Genomic DNA, 22470 nt, shown 5'->3' on the forward strand with positions numbered 1-22470 from the left:
AGTTTGTGCTTAAACAATTTTTGAAGTATCAGTTCATGTCATGCATGTAAAATGAACGATGCCTTGTAATAATTGATGTTTGATCTAATCAAGTAAATATTCTGTCCCTTTAAATGATGTAAAACAAGAGATTTGGTCTTAGGGTGGTCATTTCTTACATTTAAGTTCTCTTTTGGCAATAACTTGGTTTAACAATAAGTGTTCATCATATCAGGTATATTCTGTGAAGGGTTGGTTAAATATATACATGTACTTTGAGCTTATCCCTTATTGGTCTATTGTCTGTAGGAGAAAAGATTCATTCATCATGTGTCATGTTTATAAAAATAATGCATTTTATTCTATTAGATAGTCCAATATGTTTTCACCTGTTAAGTCCTCGGGTGTCACCTTATGATGAGTTCATAAAATACCACATGTATTTCTGAAGATTTATATGGTAGGGTTGTGCAAAGACTTAGTCATATCATTCAGATATTATTCATTGTGGACTAAACAGTTATTGCTGAAGAAAATAATCTGAACAGAGTATTTCTAAAGTAAACAATGTGTCTGTCTGTTTTACAGGAAATCAGATAATGTTGCCAATAACCCAATTAACTGGATTCAAATTCTCTGTGATCAAAGTGACACTGACAGTTATGAAAAATTATGTTTGAGGCAAAAATTGATATTATATCAGATGTGAATCTGTATTATTTGTTCATACAATTATTTAGGAAAAATTGATTTAATAAAACATTAAATGATGATAAAATGGAGCATTTTACAATAAAGTTATTGATTTTTGTTTTTATAGATGGCAAAATCCAGTGAACTACAAGCTGCTGGAAGATCTCAGTCTGCTTCAGCTCTACATCCAAGCAATACTGGCAACCAGTCTACAGGCACCAGATATGAGGTGAGTCTTGTATCTATCTTTTACTAGAGTTTTGAAATCTGAAAAAAAAATATTTTGTAGAGGTGATAATTAAATTATTAATTGATAAACTAGATATGAGAGTAGATACCCTGGTCTTTGCTACTTACAGAGTTTGTCTAAATTGCAAACTTTGGATTAAATATACTGGTATTACCAGTAGACTACTAAATCACTCTGTGTCATTGTTGTCAACCTGTAATTGTAGGTCTTACTCAGTAATGTGTCATTTGCAATTCTTAAAAAGAGACCAGATGTACATGCCACATTCTATGTTAATTATCTGCTGATTTAATGCACTTAAATGCTTATATCAGGTATTCAAGGTACTTTTGAGTAAAACACATAGGATAATATACTACCAATGATAACATTATTAGTGAGAAAATTAAGCTGGATGTCCTTTTGATTTGCCACTAAATTCAGTCTTTGAGCAGTATTATAAATTTCTTGTAAAGGTATTTCTCTTGACTGGTTAAGAGAAATGAGTAAAGGATTGCATGTTTTGTTGTCGGAAGTCCTTGCAGTATTGATGTTGTTTAAACTCAGTTTAATTATTCAGGGTTAAGTTTTTATCAAGTAAATAATGAACTCCCACCTTGATGTTAATCTCACCTTAACGATAAATTCATTAGAAAGTAGAAGGTTAACTAGAAAATCTATCTACTGAGAAAGGATTTGTAATTTTAGCAATGTTGAAAAAGGTATGGTTAATCTAGTAAAGTGAATTGTACCATTCAGCTTACATCTTATTTCTGTGATTTTAATTTTAGTTCAGTGATCCGTGTAATGTTTGACTGTGTTAGATGGATTTGTTTACATCTTTGTTGTGTTTTAAGGAATTTGAATGTTTTGTTTTTGACACCAAATGTTCTAGATAACTTGTGAATAACAGGCATGACTTGTGCATTGTAACACAAGACAGTAGCGTGTGTGACATGATGAAATTAGCTGAATTATATAAGTCCATGTGTCTAAATGGTTGTGGCATGTTAGTTTAATAAAATAATGGATTGAATTAAAATAATAGGCCATGAATGTAATATGTTGATCATTTTAATAGTTTCTCTATGCTTTTCCTGAGAAGAGGACTGTATAGCCTATGACAAATGTTCATCACTTTTTGTTGTTTTGTTACACTTTTGCATTATAAGTAATGGAGTGTAAAAGAACAAATTGGAGGATTTGGTAAGACTGATTCTATCACTATTTATTCTGTAGGACCTTATGTACATGAAAAAAGGATGGTTAATTAAACAGGGAACTTCAGAGAAAGACTGGAAAAAACATTGGTTTGTTCTGACAGGAAACTCTCTTCGTTACTACAAAGACGCTAAAGCTGAGGAAACAAACACATTAGATGGCAGAATAGATCTGTCTACCTGTTATGATATAGTAGAGGTCAGCATTGGCAGAAACTATGGATTCAGAATCAAGGTACTGTAGACATTATATCATTAATAAATAACCATAATACAAACTCATAAAGCCAAAATATATATATGTCTTCTTTTACCATACTTACCTGGACTCTGAGCCCCCAACCATGATTTTTCGTCGATTCTAATTTGTTTCTATTGCAATTTGGTTCAGTGTTGAATAGAAAAAGGATGCCTCCATGGGCATTGGTATTCTGAGAACTTTCAGTGTGAAAAACTTAATGTTTAAATTTTAAACCAATATTATCCATGTAAAACATTCTTTATGATTCTTGATAACTTTTTAGGTTTTTGATTTATCATAATACCTTATGTTGCCTGTTTATGCCTGGAACTTCCCTACTGTTTCTGAACACTACTAAAAAATATAGTCCAAATGTAATTCCTGTTATTACATCTTTTATAACTGTAAATATGTTTCTGGCAATTATTCATCTCAATAGTATTGTATTATTTCTGCAAATAAAATTAAGATCTAGTCTTCAAATCAACTCAAGATTTGAGGTACCTTGGCCTTAAAGGATATTAAGTAATAAATTTACATATGGGGAATTTATTTCTTGCAGTTATGTGTTTGAAAAGATAAAATGTTGTTAATTTTTTTTCATTTTAATACATTAATGAATAAATTGTCCATCATGTCATTAATATTTTACCATTTATAAACCGGAAGTGAAGTAAAGGCATTGATTTTAACAAAGTAAAATTGGCAGGAAAATTCAAATTGATAAAATTGTCTAGTTTTTGAAAATCTTGTGTTAGGGAAATTATTTTCTTAAGCTGATATTGGTTTTATTATGTAGGTTAATCATCTGTTAATATAGCTTTTACCATTAGCTTTTGAATGTAAATACACATTAACTTTTGGATAGATTTAGAATTGGGGAAAAAGGTGAAATGGAACAAAATTTGTAAATGTGTGTGATGTTGGATCAGTAGTATAGATTGACTTTCAGTTTATACATATTAAAAAAAAGACAGTTCTCAACAGTATTTAAAAATGCAATTTATTTAACTTGTTTAACTTCATATAGTCTTTGAAATTTCATGCTACAAATTTCACAAGAGTCAAAAACTGCCAGTGCTATCAGCACTTTGTACATGCTGAAAACATGGCCAGTTGGTCAACTCAAATCACGAATCAAAGCAAACAAATTCCCTTTTATACCTTTATAGAAGTAACTGCCATAAAAAGCATGTGTTTTTTTTTCTGAACACATTATAAAAGAATAGATAAGACGTGTTAAAAACACCAAGAGTTTATAGAAATCAACAGGCTGTATTAAATTTATTTACCGTAGTAATAAATTTTAATTTCAATTTAAAAAAAATAAATACTAGTATATTAAACAGATCAGTCCGGTACTTAATATCAGTTATGTTATGAATTGATTAATCATTGCTATTCTAAATTGGAAACTAACAACCTTGGTCTTGGGGACATATCTTTAAAAAGTACCAATAATAAGTCATAAATAGCGTATAAACCATCAACACTAATTAATATAGAAAGCGTCTTTCAACTTCCAAAATACATAAAGGTCTATCTCATTTGTATGGTATATTATTGATTGTGCATTATAATCTCCATAAAAGAAGGTTAGTAAGTTTCTTCCTGTCTGACATAAAATTGTCTACAATTCCTCATTTTATACTTTCTGGATTCTCATGAAACTTGATTCATATCTAGTTAGATCTGAAGGTATGCATATTGTCTTTAAATTAAACTTATGTGGTTATGAAATATTTGATTTTTTTTTTGATTTTTGAGTACATATACTTGGATTTGATTCCATTGTTATAAATAGAAACTTATGTTTTGTACAATATACATGGAGTACTTTGACTGTTCCCATTTGTACATATCTCTGAAGATTCATTACTCTTATTTCAGAAACAATAGTATTCAAAATGAACAAAAAATTCTCTTATCTATCTTGGCCATGTAACTGATAAATAAATTATAATCACCTTATCCTAGCCTTGGAAATGTAACTTGTCTCAGAATAAGTTCTGTTGTTGAACCAAAAGCAAAGGTCTTCCTGTGTTTAGTTAAATGTAGCATGACTGGTGAGAAATTTCATACCATTTCCTTCCTCTTCAGCTTAGTCATGATGGTTTAAGACTATGTTTTCTCTTAAAATATATATACATAATGTCAGACCAGGAAATCCCTTGCTTATACAGTGTCCACAGGATGCTAGTACTGTGAGGTATTAAAGCCATTCATCTGTCTCCCCAATTTCAAAGTTGATATCTTTTCCTTGAATTTAATAACATTATTTACTGATCACATTGTATGATTGTGGTAGGTTATTAAAATGTCAGGTGGAGATAGTGCATTTGAAGTACAGGAGTTAGATTTCATTTTGTAATAATGTGATATCCTTGTGTCTTTATACTTTCTTTTCCCTGTGACGAAATTTGGTACTTTTTTTCATTCATTCAGATAAAAAATACCGGGTATGTAACAGTCTGCATGTTGTTTAATTTTGTCTGAGTTTTTTCTGCTTAAAGTTTTTTTAATAATTAGGGTTTAATTTTCCTTTACAACTTTCGTTATTACAGACCAGAAATGGAGAATACATGTTGTCTGCTATGACCTCAGGCATTAGAAACAACTGGATGAAAGCTATACGTCTCGTCATGGATCTTCAAAGTTCTAATGTCAAATCAGACTCTAAAACCTCCTCTGTTGATTCTTCTCGCCAAGGATCAGAGGAAGTAGACCCAGCTTCTATTTCTAGTAGATTAGGTGCTGCTGCAGCCAGTGATTCTAAAGATAGTAAGAGAAAGGAAGGGACCAAAATACCAAGGCGGCATCATTCTGATATTAATCTGGCTTCTAATGTTGGACAGTTGTTGAAAGTGAAAGAAATGGGAGATAGTTTAGATGGTTTAGACATTGGGAATATTCAGGTTCCTGAAAGGTCTTCTCCATCAAGAGACACTGCTGATGCAGGAGACGAACCAAGACTGAAAACTTCTGTAAGTGAACCTGCTGTTGACAGTCTTCCATTAAATAGATTTGTTGAAGGAAGTGAAAATCTGTCTGCTTCATCCTCCTCAACTGCTGTTGATCCCACTAGACCAAAGAAAAGTGAGAGTAAGAAAGAAGAAGAAGAGAGGAAACAAAGAGCCAAATCTCCAAGTGCCAGAATCAAGGACAAGACAAGGTCAAAAGCTCAAAAGATAGCCTCTGAGGATCTCCGTATGGCTATTCCTGGTGCTGACAAAGAGGATAGTAAATATTCTAGCTCAGAGGGGGATGCAGCTGATCAGGAGTCGTCACATGCTGTAAGTGTTTATTTGAAATTTCTTTGTAATATTTCTCACAATGAGTCCATTAAAATATTTAGTAATGATTTCAGTTCTACAGGCCAAAGGTCAAAATTATACATGATATGGACATGTGCTTCTGTATAATAATTTTTGTGAGACATAGTCAGAATTTATCTTGCTTCTTTTGTTGAATTTTTTCAACATTTTTAAAATGAAAAGCAGACATCAAATGAAATTACTAAAAAAAATATTTTTACCAAAAGAAAAATAGTCCTAATATGGAAGTAAACATTGCTAGCCCAGGAATTGTTAAATCCATCATATAATTAGGTATAAAATCCTTATCTTGGCTGTGTAGTAAGCCTAGAAAAGTGTTTGATATCACTTTATAGGCATTTATGTTGAATAGCTTTGTTTTGAATGTTACTTAGGAAAGACTATTTTAACATTTGAGATATATGTAAAGTTGACTCTCCACTTTATTGGCTATACATTTTTAAGTTATAAATTATTGTTTGTTATTGTACACCTTAACTTGATTAGTCACTTAAGTGAGAATTATATTTCAAATGTATATGAATTGCCATTTAAAATGCCGCTTTTTTTTATTGGAAGAGAGGTCTTTTAGTACTTTATTTTTTCCTTTAAAATTATGAATTGTCCCCCTTTGACAATAAAAAGTATTGGGGCAAAAAGTTGGTCACCAAGAAACTAAAAGATTATCAAAAGTTATTATCACATGAAACTTGAAAGGTGAGGATATCATGGTATTGTTGTTAAACATCAAAGTAAATTTAAGTAGATAACTGAGACAATAAAAAAAGATTTAAGTCAGGAAGAACGGGTTAACTTAATAACAGAACATTAGCATTGTGTAGATATGTGATAAACTAGTTTGTACTTGATAAAATAAGACATGTGTTGTAAAAATTGAACTTATGAAATGTTTTCTTACAGCAGGTTGTTTATTTACGAATTATTAAAAAAATAAAAACCGTTTACATTATCTACTACTATTATTGACCATTTGGAATGTTTGGTAACTTCAAATTCATCTTTGTTGTGGAGATACTGAGAGAATCTCCTAGAATCTGATTTACAAGAGAAATATACTGACAAATAGATGAACAGCCCCATGAAGAACTGATCAATCTTGTTTGAATTAATCTTCTTACATATTTCTTCAATTTCATACAGTCAAGTATGGCAAATCATTGATTAGTTCACACCAAATGTTGCATGTTTTAACTGAACAGCTCATGTCTTATCTACTACAAAAAGCAAAACTGTGTTTGACTCCGATTAGTTTTACAGTAGTCATACATGTACCTATTTAAGTCCTGATTGAAGTCTTGTTTGTATTTTCTTAATGGATTTTAAATATTCAGGTAATTTCTGAATGAAATTCATAAATGATCTTTATTTTTGTGATTAACCACAGATTTCGACATGAGTATAGTATTTGGCATGGTGTTATTATGTACAATTATGTATCAGTTTTAAGAGGAAAAACAGTGATAATTTGAATTCAAAGTGTTGATTAGAAGTGTATGAATAACATGCAGTTTGAATGAAATATACGTGTCTGGTAAACAATTTTATGTAAACAATATGGAACTAATGTTAGTGTTTAAAAATTGTATTAAGGAATGTGTCAATCTAGAAACTGGTAAACAATGAATGAATTTACATGTATTATAGGAGACCTCTTACCATTCTCTGGCAGATGACAATGTTTCATCTGGTGATGGTATGCTGGTGGAACTACTAGAAACTGAGGTGAGTGACAAATGTACTTTGGGGGGGGGATCACTCAAGGTGTGATAATTTAGGCTATGATTGGATTTTTAGGGAAAGATTATTGTATACAAATGAAATGTAGGATTCAGGTATATTTTGTATTAAATCTGTTCATTTCAGGAGAATTTTACATGTGTTACTTCACAATATTTCAAGGTAAACTGAAGTGTAGTTATGTAACCTGCTGTCCCTCAACTTTCTATTTTTGTAACTTTTTTTTTGTTATGTAATTTCTTCTATATATTGGTAATCATTAATTAAGTTGATTTGACATATGGTTCACATACTTTGGATAATTTATTGATATCAGGATTCATTACTTCTTCATGTGATATCTATATATTGATTAATGATCATTAAATAAGTTGGTCTTTTTTCTTCAAATTTTTTTTTAATTCATTTGGTTTTCTCTAAAATTGGCTAGTTCTAATTGATCAAGTCAGGATTCTTTTATGAAATATCTTAGAACATAGAAACCATGATACCATGCAAAGAAGTCAAATCTTCAAAAAAAAGATTCATGCCTCAGTCTGTGACTTTGATCAGTTCAGTTTGCAGTGTCAACATATTGAGCCATTATTTCAGGGGGTAAAAAGCAAGTCATTATCAAGGATGGAATGTTGATTTATTGGTACTGTAGCATTGGTTTGCATGACTTTTGTAGACCCCCTTTGAATCTCACTGTGAAAAGTTATGGAAAGATTTGTTTTTGATTGGCAAAGGGATTATATTTTTGTGTATTATCTTTACTGGATGATAAAAGCTGTATCATTTAGATAAAACTTAGAAAAAGGTCAAGACAACCACCCAGGTAAGGCCATCAAACATATCCAACTTCAAACTTCTCAAAGGGCCTAAATAAATACTAATTATGGGTGGTTTAGTTAATACAGGTGAAAATTCAGATTTATGGTCACCTTAAATGGCCATTATGGTGGGGGAAAACCAATAGCTATTATGGTCAGCATATGTTTAGTGTGAGGAGAAAATTGGATCCAGATCTTTCCCCATTTATTGATAGTAGTCTTTGAATTATTGATTCATGACATGGTAGTCATCAAGTCATAAACATTATCAGCTTTAAAACCACCATAATAAACTTGATTACTGTTTTATGGACAGATATCCTGCTGAACATCGGAATAAAAATTTGGCTACTTCTTAGTGTTTCTTTTAAAAGTGCATTATAAGAAGTTTGGCAGTGAACTGTTGATGTTGCAGTTATGTCTATTAAAACACGTCAACTGGTAGGATTGTGTGTACACTCTTTCAATGTTTATTCTTTTTTCGCTAGTGTAGACATTTGCCAAGATATTATCAAAATGTCTATAATTGTTATGTAATTTTTATTTGGAAATATTAAAATGTTCTCTGTGAATTACTAAAATTTAAATTGTGTGTTTACATTTTTAGAAGAGAAAGGACTTTTTAATTGAACAAGTTTAAATGAAACTAGTAATTTGTAAATTGGAAGTGATCTTGTATACATTCAGAGTATTGTCAGAGAATAACATTTCATATACATGTATTATATAAAATTGCCGTAGGCTTTAAGTTGTCTTCTCAAATAAGAAAAAATTGAAATTTGTTATGTTGTTAAAAGGTTTGCTATTCTAGTGAAAATGTATTTTCACACTTTTGATTATGGAAACCTTGATAGTGATCTATTTAACAAAGTTGCTCGGATTTTATTTCTTTGAGTATACTGACTGTTGGTGTTTAAGGAAAATGCCTACATATAGGAATGATCTTTGAATTCTGTTGTGATGTCTACTGTTGTATTACCATGTTATTTATGTTGTAACATTGGGGCTTAGCAGTAATTGTTGGACATAAAGTGAGGAAGTAGTTTTGGAATTCATAATAATGGAAGTTTCATGGAAATAATTTATAACCTTTTGGAAGAACATAATAAAGTTTAAATGTGCCCCTGTATATTTGTAGGTTGATTCCTTAAAAGACCAATTGGAACATACTCATGATGAAATAGTGAAACTTCATGAAACAAACATGGATCTAAAGAATAGATTACAAACAGCTGTTAGAGAGAAAGATGTTACTCAGGTAATCAACTACATCAACATAAAAACAAATTAGTAGCTTGGTTCAAGTTTTATTTTAGGTATTATTTACTTCATGATCATAGTGTGTTCCCATAATGTCGTTTACTTCCCTTGTTTTGTTAATATAAGTTGTTGGAACTACCTAGATTTATATTCATATTGACAAATTTAAGCCATAATCTTTCTTTTATTATTGGCATTACATATTAATGTTTTTTTTTGGTTTTTTTTGTACAATAGCAGTTTTTAGTCATTTTTATAGCTGTTTGCTTTCTTAGCTGTAGCAATTAGCTTGTGTTTTGCTTACCTATATGTAGATGATTGAATTCAGATCTTAATTTTTTGGATTTTTTATTTTTTATCTTAGGCTTTGTATTTTTCTTCTTTTTTTCCTCATTTCTATGTAACCATTTGCATGCAAGTTTTCAATATTTTTTTTTCTAGTAATCTTATATTTATTTGGTATTTCCGGTATGCATGTTTGACATAGCTGAATGAAGGGTACATAATCATTTTATTTAATGCCTTTTAAATGTTTTAATTGGTAAATTTTGTATAGAATTTAAAGAGCATTGTAATATGTTCTTTTTCAAAAAGTTTCGTCACTGACAAAAGGTCTCTTAATATGCCAAAAGTTGATACCCATGAAAGTTATTTGTGATATAATTCTATTGTGAAAAAAAAAAAAACAAAACAAATAAGAAGAAAAAATATCAGACTTGAAATGGTTACATGCTAACAACTAGAATTAATCACATGTTGCTAATAAAGTGTATATAAATGTATAGGGTAGGATTCTGTAGGCTGATATGCTAAGTAGAGTACTCTGAAAGACACTAATTATTCACTCAGTGTACTTCAAAATGTTATTATTTTTATCAAATTTTTGTTGTTTGTAGTATACTTAATCTGAGAATCCAAATTCAGAACAATTTGCTAAGTTTCTTTAGAATAAAGTGTTGATGACAATTATAATTCTATAAATCAGTTTAATTCCTCAAAACCATACACATTGATACTAATAGATACACTGTAAATTGTTGTGATGTATTATTTGTCATCACATTAAAGAACTTTTTTCACATTTCTGGTGCAGGATTGTAAAAAATAAAATTGTACTTTGGTCTTATTGACTATAGCACAATAATCATGTGCATTAATTTCTCTAAGTTAACAGTACTTTCATAGCAGAGTCAAAATAAGACCTAAAGTCCATTAGACAATTTTAATTATTAACTTATGAAATTATCCTTAAGTAAGATGCAACATGTGATGGATGGTGGTTAGTGCTTGCTATTTGGCTTTGTGACTAAGCTTTAGTTAACTATATTTACAGCCTCAGACAGGTTTAGAAAGTCCCATCATACGTAGTATGTACAACGAACAAAACCAAGATCCCTCTCAGGTTTGTAAAGGCATAAAATGTGTAAATGTAACCAAACCTATATAGCCTATATATATATTTATTTTATCTGATGCTTATTCTTATTTTACAAGTCGTGCATATACAATGTGTATATATAGCGGTGATAAATATATATATCCATCTGATTCTACCCATATTTAGCCTGTTGCGTTTATTCAAACTGGTTTAATTCCATACATTCTTTACAAGTATTCAGTAAAATACAATATTAAATGTTTTTTTTCAGTGATTCAGTGCAAAACAATTAACACATTTAAAACTATTTCTGATCCTCAATCAAGCTTCTTCATTAAATATCTTACATTTTTAAAGAGTTATTTTGTTGACATGGACTGTGCAAAATTTAGGGATTATCCTCATATTTTTGTGAACAGGGTTTATACATTAACCAGAGTATATTTACCTGTTTTGAGGCATTTGGTGTTAGTCTGTGATATTATGTTTGTGATCTAATTCTTGGTTTTGTGATATTTGTTAATGGTCTGCTAATTTCTACCTAGTTTGCTCATGCTTGCATGCTTTTTTGTTGTTTCTTAGTAAAATCATTGAGTAAGTCATCAATTATTCATTTGTCATGATGATCAACTGTAAACTGATACTTTAGTAATACAAATTGACTACATGCTATAATGTAACTCATAGTAGTTCTACCAATGCTAAAATCATCTTTTTTTATTAGGTGACTACAATGAGACGTCAAGTAAAAGAAGCAAGGGAGACCATCCAGAAACAAAAACAAGATATAGAATCACTCCAGTCAAAGTTAGCCATGTCAACATCTAAATTAACTGGAACTGAAAAGGCATTATCAGAGGCTCTTAAAGATCTGAAGCAGGAGAAAGATAAATTTATGAAACTGTCCAATGACTGGAACAAACGAATCCGCAATTTAGAAAATCAACTGAAAGAGACTAATAACCAATATGAACGCCAGAAAAATGTTGTAACTGCCAAAGAAAATGAACAGAAACGTCTTGAAAATGAAATTAAAGCTAGTCAAATCAGGTGTAAAGAACTAGAAAGGGAAATCAAAGCATATGAGTTAGAAAAAAGACGTTTAAAAGACAATTTAGATGATGCAAATAGAAAAATATCTTTGTTGAAAGATGAATTAAAAATGAAAGAAACAAAACTACAAGAATTAGAATCACAGTATGAAAGTCAGTTGGGAGAGTTAGAACAAGAGTTCACCCAAGAAAGAGATGCTTTAGAACAACATATGGAAGATCTTAAGAAGCAATGGATTGATGCCCAGAGGAAAAACAATGAATCTGATTCACTTACAAACAATATGGCTGACATCATTGGGGAAAAAGATGAAATTATTAACCAGTTGGAGGAAAAAATGATTGAGAGTGAGAAAAAGATATGTGATCTGACTGAAGACTATCAAGTTAAAGTTGAAGACATAAATAAATTACAGGTTTCTTCTAAAAAATTAAAGGAAGACAACAAAATATTAGAGAAAAAGATAGAGGATATGGAGAAATCTAAGTCCCAAATTAGTACTATGAGTGGTCAATTAGATAGTCAGTCTGAAACCTTCAAAAAGCAGTATGATGATGTAAAGAAGGAAAATTTAAGCTTGATAGAAGAGCTTGAAACTGAAAAACAGTCCTTGTCAGACCTAATTAAAGAAAAAGCTGAACTAGAATATACTGTTCAAAGACTAAAATTAGAACTAAGTGAATCACAAGGAAAATCTGATAAATCTTTCTCATCTGATAAATCTACTGTGAAAGAAATGATCCACAATTTCATCATGATAGAGTCAGAGATGCAAGAGTTAACTCAAGCTGTTGAGGAAATACAGACAATATTTAGTGATTATCTGTGTGACAAGGAAGAGGAGGATCATGTAGAGTTGGTGGGTGTGGCTCAAATGGTTGACGATGTTCACAACCACTGCAACAAACTGTTAGAAATTTTAAAGGAAGGTTCTAAAGAGCTGGGTTTGGATACTGCGAGCAAGGAACAAATAAGTCCAGTCATGGAGGGCAAATTTGAAGAGGCAATGTCACAAGTAAAAAAGTTGAAATCTGAACTTAAAGATTCTTATACTCAATATGAACTTATGAAAAATAGCGAGAAGGAACTGACAACAAAATTAAAAAATATGGAAATAAGATATCAAAAACAAATTGATGAGATGAATAAGAAATTGAATACTTTGTACTCAAAGTGTGAAAAACAAACAGCTCAAATGCCAAACCCAAAACCAAGAACTGATAAGGGTAGATATTCATTAGAATTGTCTGAACAAATTGAGGAGCAGTTGATTCAGTTGGAAGATAAAATGAGTGTTGTTGAGCAAGTACTTCCTAACATCAACATATCAGGTGCTGGAGAAGAGTCTGAAGGGGAGGGGTCAGAATCTGATGAAGATTCTGATAGCTTCATTAGTTCAGAGGAGGAAGGTAGTGAATCTGATGATGAAAGTGAACCTAGTGACATATTAGGAAAACTAAAAGAAATGAAGGCTCAACTAGTACTGACCAATAATAGAATACATGACTTGACATGTGACTTGAGTGATCAAACATTTTTGTCTGCTAACGAGTCAACAACAGATGGAGATAATCAACTTATACGATCAACTCTTCAAAAATGTGGTGAAAAGATAGATCATTTGACTAATCGGTTTTCTGACAATGTAAGGCTTGCTGGAATGTCAGTTATAAGTTTGTCATCAGTAGAGATGTTTCAGAGCTGTGTGAAGGATGTTAAACAGAAATTGAAGGATATAAATCAAATTGTTACTGAACATGAAGTATTGGATGCTAAAGGACTTAAAGTCATTCATGACAAAATCTTTAAGCTATTTGAGTATTTAGCTCCCTATCAACGATTCCAATCTTCTGATTTTGAAATCATGGGACAAGTTGTTCTCCAGAAAAATATGTGCCAATCAAATATCAGGGATAAAGAACTAACTACCAAGCGTAAACATTTAGGTTATGATGATAAACTTCATGTATATGCAGATCGGTTATCAGTGGAAGCCATTATTTTAGGGCAGATGGCTTCTTTGATGCAGCAGCATCATGTGACCAATTTATACAGGGACCAATTAATGTGTGAAATAAATACTTTAAATCAGACTTTGTATGACCTCAAAAAGAAAGTAGACAGTGTATCTCAATCCTCTAGAAATGTTGATGCAGTATCTTTGTATGCATCTGTTCTTGCCGAAAAAGTCATTCTTGAAGGTCAGCTGGCATCTTGTGCCGTAGCTGATGATCATCATTTCACAGACGATACTGCAATCTTATCATCATTGAATATTGCTGATAATCCTTCAATCTTAGCAATGGAAGTGTTCTTAAGATCACAAGTAGATTCATCTGTATATAAACAGTTGCAAAAATCTGGGGAATTACTGGACAATGCAACTGCTCAGGTTGTAACTAGATTCTTACTACAAGGGGAAATAACTCAAGCTCTACAAAAGTTAAAGGAAAAGTACAATACAGATATTGGACATGAAAAAATCCAAGACTTAGTCATTAGACAAAGAAAGTTTTGTACTGAGGAGCTAATTGAGAGACATGAGACTGTGACAGAATGTGTTGATTCTCAATTACGAGTTGTTTTATCTGTAATTAAACAATCTACTAATAGGAAACAAGCATTAGAATCATTTATCAATTTACTCAAAAGAATCTTTAAAAAGCATTCAGCTGAATTGCATGAACTACAATCAGGAGACAGTTATGAACAAAACAAAAATCAGCAAATCTCTTCAACCTTACAGTCTGACCTTGACCAACTGTTGTCAAGGATTCCAAATATTTTCGAAGATGTAAGTGAATCATTAAATGATTCAGGAGAGGCTATTGAAACTCAAACTACGCAAATAGGTGATTTATTGTTACAAAAGTCAATAACAAAAGGCTGGTTAACTTACATTTGTCAGCTGAATCAGTCAGGTGGTGTGCCTGTTAATGTTGAGGTTGAGAACCAGACAGTTGATGAATATTCTCAAATTCTTAGTAAAAAACTGTTAGATGAAGCCACATCGAAACAGACTTTGGCTGTGGAGCTCAAATCTCAGGATAGAGATTCTGAGAAGTTGACAAATTTTGCGAATGCTTTGCCTGACATTGGTCTATTTAATCCAGAGAACATGGACTCTTATTCAGAACATTTGGTGCGGGAGGCAATCTTCCAGTCTCAGTTAACTTATATGACTTTCAAGATGAAAATAGAACACGAAAGGCAGCTTAGAGATATGAAAATCAAACTTGAATCTGGTCAGAAGGTGGTGTTGACTTCAGAAATTAGTAAAGACTCTGAGGGAGATATTCAGTCTTCTCTGTCAGTTTTTGAGGAAATTTTAGAAACAAAATTTGAAGATGAATGTGAGGTTTTGAGTAATCTAGACAAGGAATTGAAAAATTTACAAACAGTTGCCAAAGACAATCCAGAGTTGAGTAAAGAGTGTGCAAGCTTTGCAGCCATGTTTGATCATGAACTTTCTGTAGCACAGGAACGACATGACATACATTTGGATGTACTACGACAAGAGATGACCGCTATATGTATCAGGATGGAAACTGTGGCTGATGGTAATGAAAGGGATAAAGAGAATTTAATAGGTGATTATGAGGATCGTATAAAACGTATGCAGGATGAGCTGATCAATGTTCGCATTGACCATGAGGAGGAATTAGAGCAGGTCAGACAAGATATTATGACAGCTGTATGTGCAATCAAAGCAAATGAGGATGAAGAACCTGATCAGCTCAAACAGAAGATGTTACGGCACAAACATGCTGTTATGGTAAGTTAGTGAATAGCTATTTTATTACTCTTGTGATTTAAATACGAAAATACCAATCATGTATGATTTGTATTGATGTTAATATTTTTTCTGTTCTCCACTGTTAATTATTCAACCTTTTTATGGCATTGAAGAAACTTCTTAGAATCCTTGTTATTTTACCCATGAAACAAACATGTCAAAAATTAAAATACTTGATTTAAAAATCAAAAGCATCTTTTATTATATTCTACATTACTGTTGGATAGAGAAAAAATACTACCGAAACATACAAAAATAAACATTTATTCACAGTAAAATATTTCCTTTTTTTTTTTTTTTTAAATGAGACTTGACTTTTCAGTCCTACAAACATGTTTTCATTTATTGTATTCTATAACAGTTACTGCTAGAAGACATTCAAAGGTCTTTGTCAGAAGTGAACAATGATTTGGTACAGAAGTTAACAGAACAAATTGCTGAGTTAAAAGCTGTTTTTCTTACCATTGAGGTATGCCAGGACTGTAGTCCATTACAAATCAAGGGAAAGCTTACTGGTATTATAAACCACTTGTTTACTGCCATTATTAAGTATTAAATAAATCCTTGATGAACTGAGAAAATATATTGTAATAAGTTCATTCTTTAAAAGAATAAAAGTTGTGATTTCTTTTAAGTACTTCTCAATCTAAGAATAGGGCAGAATTTGTATAATGTTGGGCACTTGAAGGGAAAAAAAACCTGCAGAGATTTTTATTGCATTAACCAAGTATTTATACCTGAACCCTCAAAGTGTTGGTAAAATTGTCTCTTTTAAGATATTGATTGGTGAAATTTAGTAGAAATGTTGTATGGAAAAATGGCTGGAAAATTTTCTCTCCCTTTTCCTTAAATAAGCAGTCAAAAAATATCAACATCACAGATGCTTCAGGGTATATTTAAATACTTTTATCTTTCCTGTTGTTTTCTAGATGTATTGAATACATTTGAGGCAAAAAAGACTAGTTGATAATTATGATGTGCCACCCATTGCCTGATTCTTAAGCAGAATGGTACTTAAAAGCATTTTCTTTTATTTTGGTCTTGCAGAAATATGGTAAAATGTATGCTTCAGCTAGGTCATCCTACAGTTTTGGTGAAAAACATCACACTAGAAATTGTATTGAACATTACTTGTGTTTCTATTTTAGGATCCAGCAGAAGAGATTATAGTTACTTCCCCTGTTGCAAAAGATGGCGATGTTCCTCCTGTTAGAAGGCTATCCCTTTCAGTAGCAGCTAATGGAGATGTAAGTTATGAAGAGGAATTACTCCTTCTTCACCATAATTTATGCTCTGTAAATATTTATTATGCCCATCATTTAGATTTAAATACATGAGCTATAATTCTCAATTTCTGGTATGTACACAGGTATCCAATTTTGTATTGTGATGAAAAGATATCTCATGTTATCAGTGAGGATGCTCTGATATGGATATCATTATTTTTACAGGAAGGTTTGAGTGTCAAAATTATCCATTCACCACAAAATTTGCCTTGTCATTGTAAAAGTCTTGTTCAATGAAGGCAAAAAAATACATAATAAAAAAAGCATATTGCACAAGAAGTCTGCCAAAAATTTATCTTGCCAGAAAAATAGTAATACTGTTATGTGGATCAATTTTTAATTAGCAACAACTATTATGATGCAAATTTATCCAAAAAAAAGTATGTTTTAGATAAACTTAAACTTTATAGACACTCTACCAACTTAAAATTTGATTCAAATTTACTCCAATGACTTAACTTTCAGGATTTTGATATTTCACACCATGAACAAGAATTAGAATTACTAAAGAAACAAAAAGATGAGGCTTTGGCTGAAGAAGTAAAAACCACTAAAGCAGGTTATTTTTTTTTTAGAAATATGTGTTGGTAGGAAGAATTGGGACTAGAATTTTGTTTTTAATTAATGAGGATCATAATATGTTTTTAAACTGTTTAGCTTATGAAACACTTCTGCAAAATTGTTTCACTTTTCTAATGCTTTAAACATGTTCATATACAAAATACGGTAATTACAGTATTAATGTAAAGAAGCATGTGTTGTATATTTGTGGTATACAGGAAGAAAAACAATGTATGAACGCGCTAGAACTCTAACAAATAGGCTTCTGGAACAAGGTTATGTTGCTACAAGATTGAAGTCATCACTACAGAAGTTTTATGGTCGTTATCATGAACTCGTGGATCGTTATGGTGTATCCATCAGCACCATGAGAACTGATTTGTTCAACGGGTCATAGTTTTCCGTCCCTCGTTTGTCTACTCCGGACTTGACTTTTTATGAGCAACTTGGCGGGTGTTTCTAGAAAAGCAGAGGACGTTTACCCTACCGGTGCACCTGGTCCATGCTCCAAGTTTTTGGTGGAGTCCGAGTTGCTCTTTTACTTTTGTTGCTTTGTATGTATGATTTTAGTTACTTTGTGTTCTTTGTTGTGTGTGTCTGTTTTCCATGTCTGGTCTTTGTCCCTGGATTATATTCTTTTGATTACCGCTATATCCTTGGTTCCCTTGATTACTCTTACATTTATGTACTTGAACCGAAAAATTTTCATGATCACACTAACTTTACATTTAAATATGCCGTGTTTATTGTGACAATCTTATTTATTGTATAGCCTTGGATGCCATGAGGAAAGCTTATGAAGAAGATTTGGAAGAAGAGAAACAGAAATACAGAAATGCACTGAAATCTATGTTTACTGATGACTTTGTGGAGGAAATCAGGAGACGACATGAGTAAGTTGAAATTAACTCTTCCTTATTGTCTCAGAAATTTTATGCTCTTAAGAATATCTCTTAAGAAGGTATACAGTCAAACTTGGATGGCTCGAACATCTGGGATTTCTGGAACACAATTTAAAGTACCAAACTTTTATCCTATATAATCAATAGAAATAACCTTGGATTTCTCTAACTTCAATTTCTCGAACACTGGAATTGACTAGTCAGTCTTTTCAGTCAGTAATATATGTTAGAGAATAACCCTCACTTACTCCAACTAGTCAGCCATTTTGTCAGCTTAGTTGATAAAAGATGTGAAAAACTGAAAACCAATCATTAATCAAAGTGTCATTTTTGTCTTGCCTGTGATGAAAGTCATGGAGGGCAAGACTTAGGTTTTGCTTTGACGGCGATGGCAGCAGCGGCGTACACAAATTTAACGTTAAGTTTTCTGACAAGTTCATTTAAACATGAACCCCTTATGCTAGGTCAATGATATTTGATGTACAGATGCATTACCATCATTGCATCACAAATTCATGCCAATTTTTTGCATGTACCCCCACAGTCATGGTCTGGACTTGAAAAATTTCATGTTAAAGGTTATTGTTAAGTTTTCTGATAAATTCATTTAAACATGAACCCCTTTTGCTAAGTCAATGATATTTGGTGTACAAATGCATTACCATCATTGCATCACAAATTCATGCCAATTTTATGCATATACCCCCCACAGTCTAGTGCATTTTGAAGTGGTAACACAAAAATGATAATTTTATAATTTCATATTATTATATAAAATATGACAGCAACACAAAAAATAATATTTAACAAACACACCATTATGACAATATCGAACAGGCAAGATTCATCTCTGTGATAACAGACTATAATTTGTTACAGGTAATATATAAGTCATCACTAATTAGATATTTTTAATCTGACATAGTACAGATTAAAGTATGAGAATGTTCTGAAGTCGGTATAATGAATGCATCAAAGAAAATTAGAAGAAAACAATTATTGACCAAGGAACCTGAACTCTGAAAGTTTTTTTTTTTTAAATTGAACACAGCATTTTTAATGTCTACAAACCAACATAACCTTCTGAAAGTGAATGAAAAATATCCAAGAACTAATAAAAACTTTTAAAGAAATAAGCAATTTCTAACGATGAAGTCAAACTCAGACCAGCAATTAAAACAATCTGGAAATATATTAACTTCAATTTCTCAAACTCCCAATGACTTGAATTCATTTCAATAGTCCCATGGAGTTAGAGCTCCCGAGGTTTGACTGTACATTGATGCTTTGATATTTTGACATAAAGTTTGTTTAGGTGTGCCATACCTTCAATTTTGGGCAATAACAACTTTCTGTTTATTTTTTCACCTTATACTGTAGTTGGGTAGTTGGAATGTCTATAGTGGGCATTTGGCTCACATACTTGTTGTTTCTACCTGCTTTAGCATCAGATGAAGGTATTGATATTTGCTGTTACTTGTATTTTCTTAAAATTATAGATTTCATTAAATCTGATTTCCAATGACAGTCAATGGTTAATAAAGGCATGTTGCCTTTTAGTAGAATAGATTTTTGTAAATACTGAGTATAGACCTTGTTGTGCACACCACTATTAAGAGCAATACAACAGATGATTTTTTTTCTGGTTTTAGGACAGAGATGAGTAAAACTTCAGAGGAGTTAACACAGTTGAGAATGCATTATGACTCTAAGTGTGAAGATTATAAACTTATGGAAGCCAAAATTGAGGAGACAAAAGCTTCTTATGAAACTCATATTAAACATCTTACAATGGGGTAAGGCAGAGGATATTGTAAATTGAAGGGAAATGAATGCAAATAATTTGTCACAACATTGTATAAAAAAATATGAAAGTATGAAAAGAAGCATTGAAAAATAAACATGTTGACGGTAAAAGCCTTGAGAAAGCAATATTTTTATTTTGTACATGTATCTCTTATTGTACAAAATATATTTTACTCAGAATATCAATGATGTTTTGAATTCAGAGCCAAGAACACCTTGTTTCTTATTTCAGCAACCAGCAATTGAATGACATTGTGAATGAAGAGATTGGAAAACTGAAAGATTTTATTCAGAACAGAACAATGGCTAGTGTTCCAGGGAATGCTACAATTGAGGAAGAACTGTATGATGCACAGGTCAGTGTCAAGTTGGTATTGTAGTTCATATTCCAGATATCTGGCATTCATTAAACAAATAAGGTTATATGACCTAGTTTGGCATTATTATACTATTCATATTTAGAATTGATGATTCTCATAGTATTTGGTAATCAATTTTATTTGTTCATGTAGTATTTAATCTTCCTTGAACTGATCCTGGTTTGAATTTTTTTCACCTGGCCAATTTATGAGAATATTAATTACTTAAATACCAGTCCATATAAAATTCAGGCACTGCTAATGGTAAAGTTATTCATGGTGTAGAAAAACCCACAGAACAATGCTTTATTGATCTTCAGATGTTATATTTTTAGGGAACATTTGTATTTATATCTGTACTCTTGAGAAAATCATATATTTATCTCTCAATAAAACCAACCAGATCAAACCAAATCTAGAGTGTTAACTCTTGCAAAGTGCTAATTTTATGTACTAGCTGTATAAATAACAACCAATTGGAAAACTAAGATGGGTCATGTGATCAGTAACTGTTTCTGAAATAAAACTGAATTTGGTGGGTTTTTGACATGCATGAATCATCTTCTATCTGACTGCTACTTAAAAAATTGATATTGTTTAGTACTGTTATGTAAATTGTTGGTATTGAAAGAAAGCTTTATTCAAAAGACTGTACTGACATACATGTTCATGACTTCTTGTTGAAATATTGTTTTGACAGGTTTGTGGACACTCATATCATACAAAATAAGTTTTAAATGTACCTTTTCCATTAGATACAAAATGTAACCTATCGTGGACCTTTTGTGAGTGTGTTTTGATGGTAGTTTCTGTTTTTTTATTACAGATAATGATTCGAGTTAAGGATGCTGAGTTACAAAAACTTCGGTCACAGACGAAGAATTTACAAAATAGTCTAGAACGAAGTACTGAGGTAATTAAAATAATTTGTGTCAAAGTTGTTTCATGGAAATGTTGGCATAGGAAACTGCATTTATAGAATTAACAGGTCTATCAGATCTCAATGTAAATGAAGCTTTTTCACAGATTTTTCTAACCTTTATTTAGCCTTTTGAAATGAAAAAAAAATACTTACAATAGTTAAAAAAAGCATCTTGAGAAAATCAGATCTTATGGTACTTGGCACTTAAACTCTTCAGTTTGGGTTTTATAGGCAAATTTTCTTGTATTTGATGCATGAAATATCTGCCAATGGACTTCAAACTGTGATAGGATGCCCTGCTATTTTACAAAATGCAGTGAAGTTGATGGGTTATTTAGAAACCATTTTATTGATCATATATTGTAGTACTGTACAATTTGATGAAAAGATCTTTTTTGGTTAATTTTAAAAGAGGAGATAACCATACTTGTTTAATAGCAGTTAATGTTCTTATTTGTAGGTACTTTCAGAATTAGTTATAAATGCATTATATATTTTGTTGGCATTTAAGGAGCAAAGACAGAGCATGACACAGTATTTTCAGCTGAACAAAAAATATCAGGAATCTCAGAAACAGCTTAAAGAAATGTTAGATGAGAAAAGACAAGAAGAATCCAAAAATGCTCGGTCCTTACGGAGAGGTATGATTCTTTATTGAAATTAAGTTAAATCATTTGGCATTCATGTACATTGATTAACTATAGTAGCATGAAGAAATTTGATTTCCTGTACTTGTGTTTTTTTTTTAACTTGTATTATATCATGAGATTATGCTTGCTACAGTTGTTAAATTTCAATGATCTTTTAAGTTAATCAGGACACAGTAAGAATAAAGTAATAATACCAAGTTTTTATATAGCACGGCTAGGATGCACTTCATACTAGTGAAGCATTTTTAATG

General features: G+C 31.4%; 1 protein-coding gene and 1 long non-coding RNA gene across 3 annotated transcripts in view; one reads left to right on the forward strand and one right to left on the reverse strand.

Annotated features, from left to right (window-relative positions):
- LOC148618843 (uncharacterized) overlaps positions 1-22470 on the forward strand; it is a 44893-nt gene that overhangs the window by 19053 nt on the left and 3370 nt on the right. The window contains exons 7-21 of one of the 2 annotated variants that reach the window (XM_088578110.1): positions 800-901; positions 2141-2356; positions 4927-5655; positions 7342-7419; positions 9385-9504; positions 10840-10908; positions 11609-15712; positions 16095-16202; positions 16882-16980; positions 17485-17578; positions 18353-18473; positions 20135-20278; positions 20521-20644; positions 21474-21560; positions 22081-22210. In XM_088578110.1, coding sequence (XP_088434236.1) covers positions 800-901; positions 2141-2356; positions 4927-5655; positions 7342-7419; positions 9385-9504; positions 10840-10908; positions 11609-15712; positions 16095-16202; positions 16882-16980; positions 17485-17578; positions 18353-18473; positions 20135-20278; positions 20521-20644; positions 21474-21560; positions 22081-22210 — 6325 coding nt within the window. The remainder of the gene's footprint in view (positions 1-799; positions 902-2140; positions 2357-4926; positions 5656-7341; positions 7420-9384; positions 9505-10839; positions 10909-11608; positions 15713-16094; positions 16203-16881; positions 16981-17484; positions 17579-18352; positions 18474-20134; positions 20279-20520; positions 20645-21473; positions 21561-22080; positions 22211-22470) is intronic. The other variant, XM_088578111.1, reaches the window with a different exon arrangement.
- LOC148618844 (uncharacterized) lies at positions 803-4440 on the reverse strand. Its single transcript, XR_015921483.1, has 3 exons — positions 4330-4440; positions 2667-2716; positions 803-939 (listed from the first exon to the last, which is right to left on the reverse strand). It is a non-coding gene; the product is annotated as an uncharacterized LOC148618844 (long non-coding RNA).

This window comes from Perna viridis, chromosome 4 (genome assembly GCF_037379345.1).
Source record: "Perna viridis isolate PV_CMFRI_1.1 ecotype Kerala chromosome 4, ASM3737934v1, whole genome shotgun sequence".
NCBI lineage: Eukaryota > Metazoa > Mollusca > Bivalvia > Mytilida > Mytilidae > Perna > Perna viridis.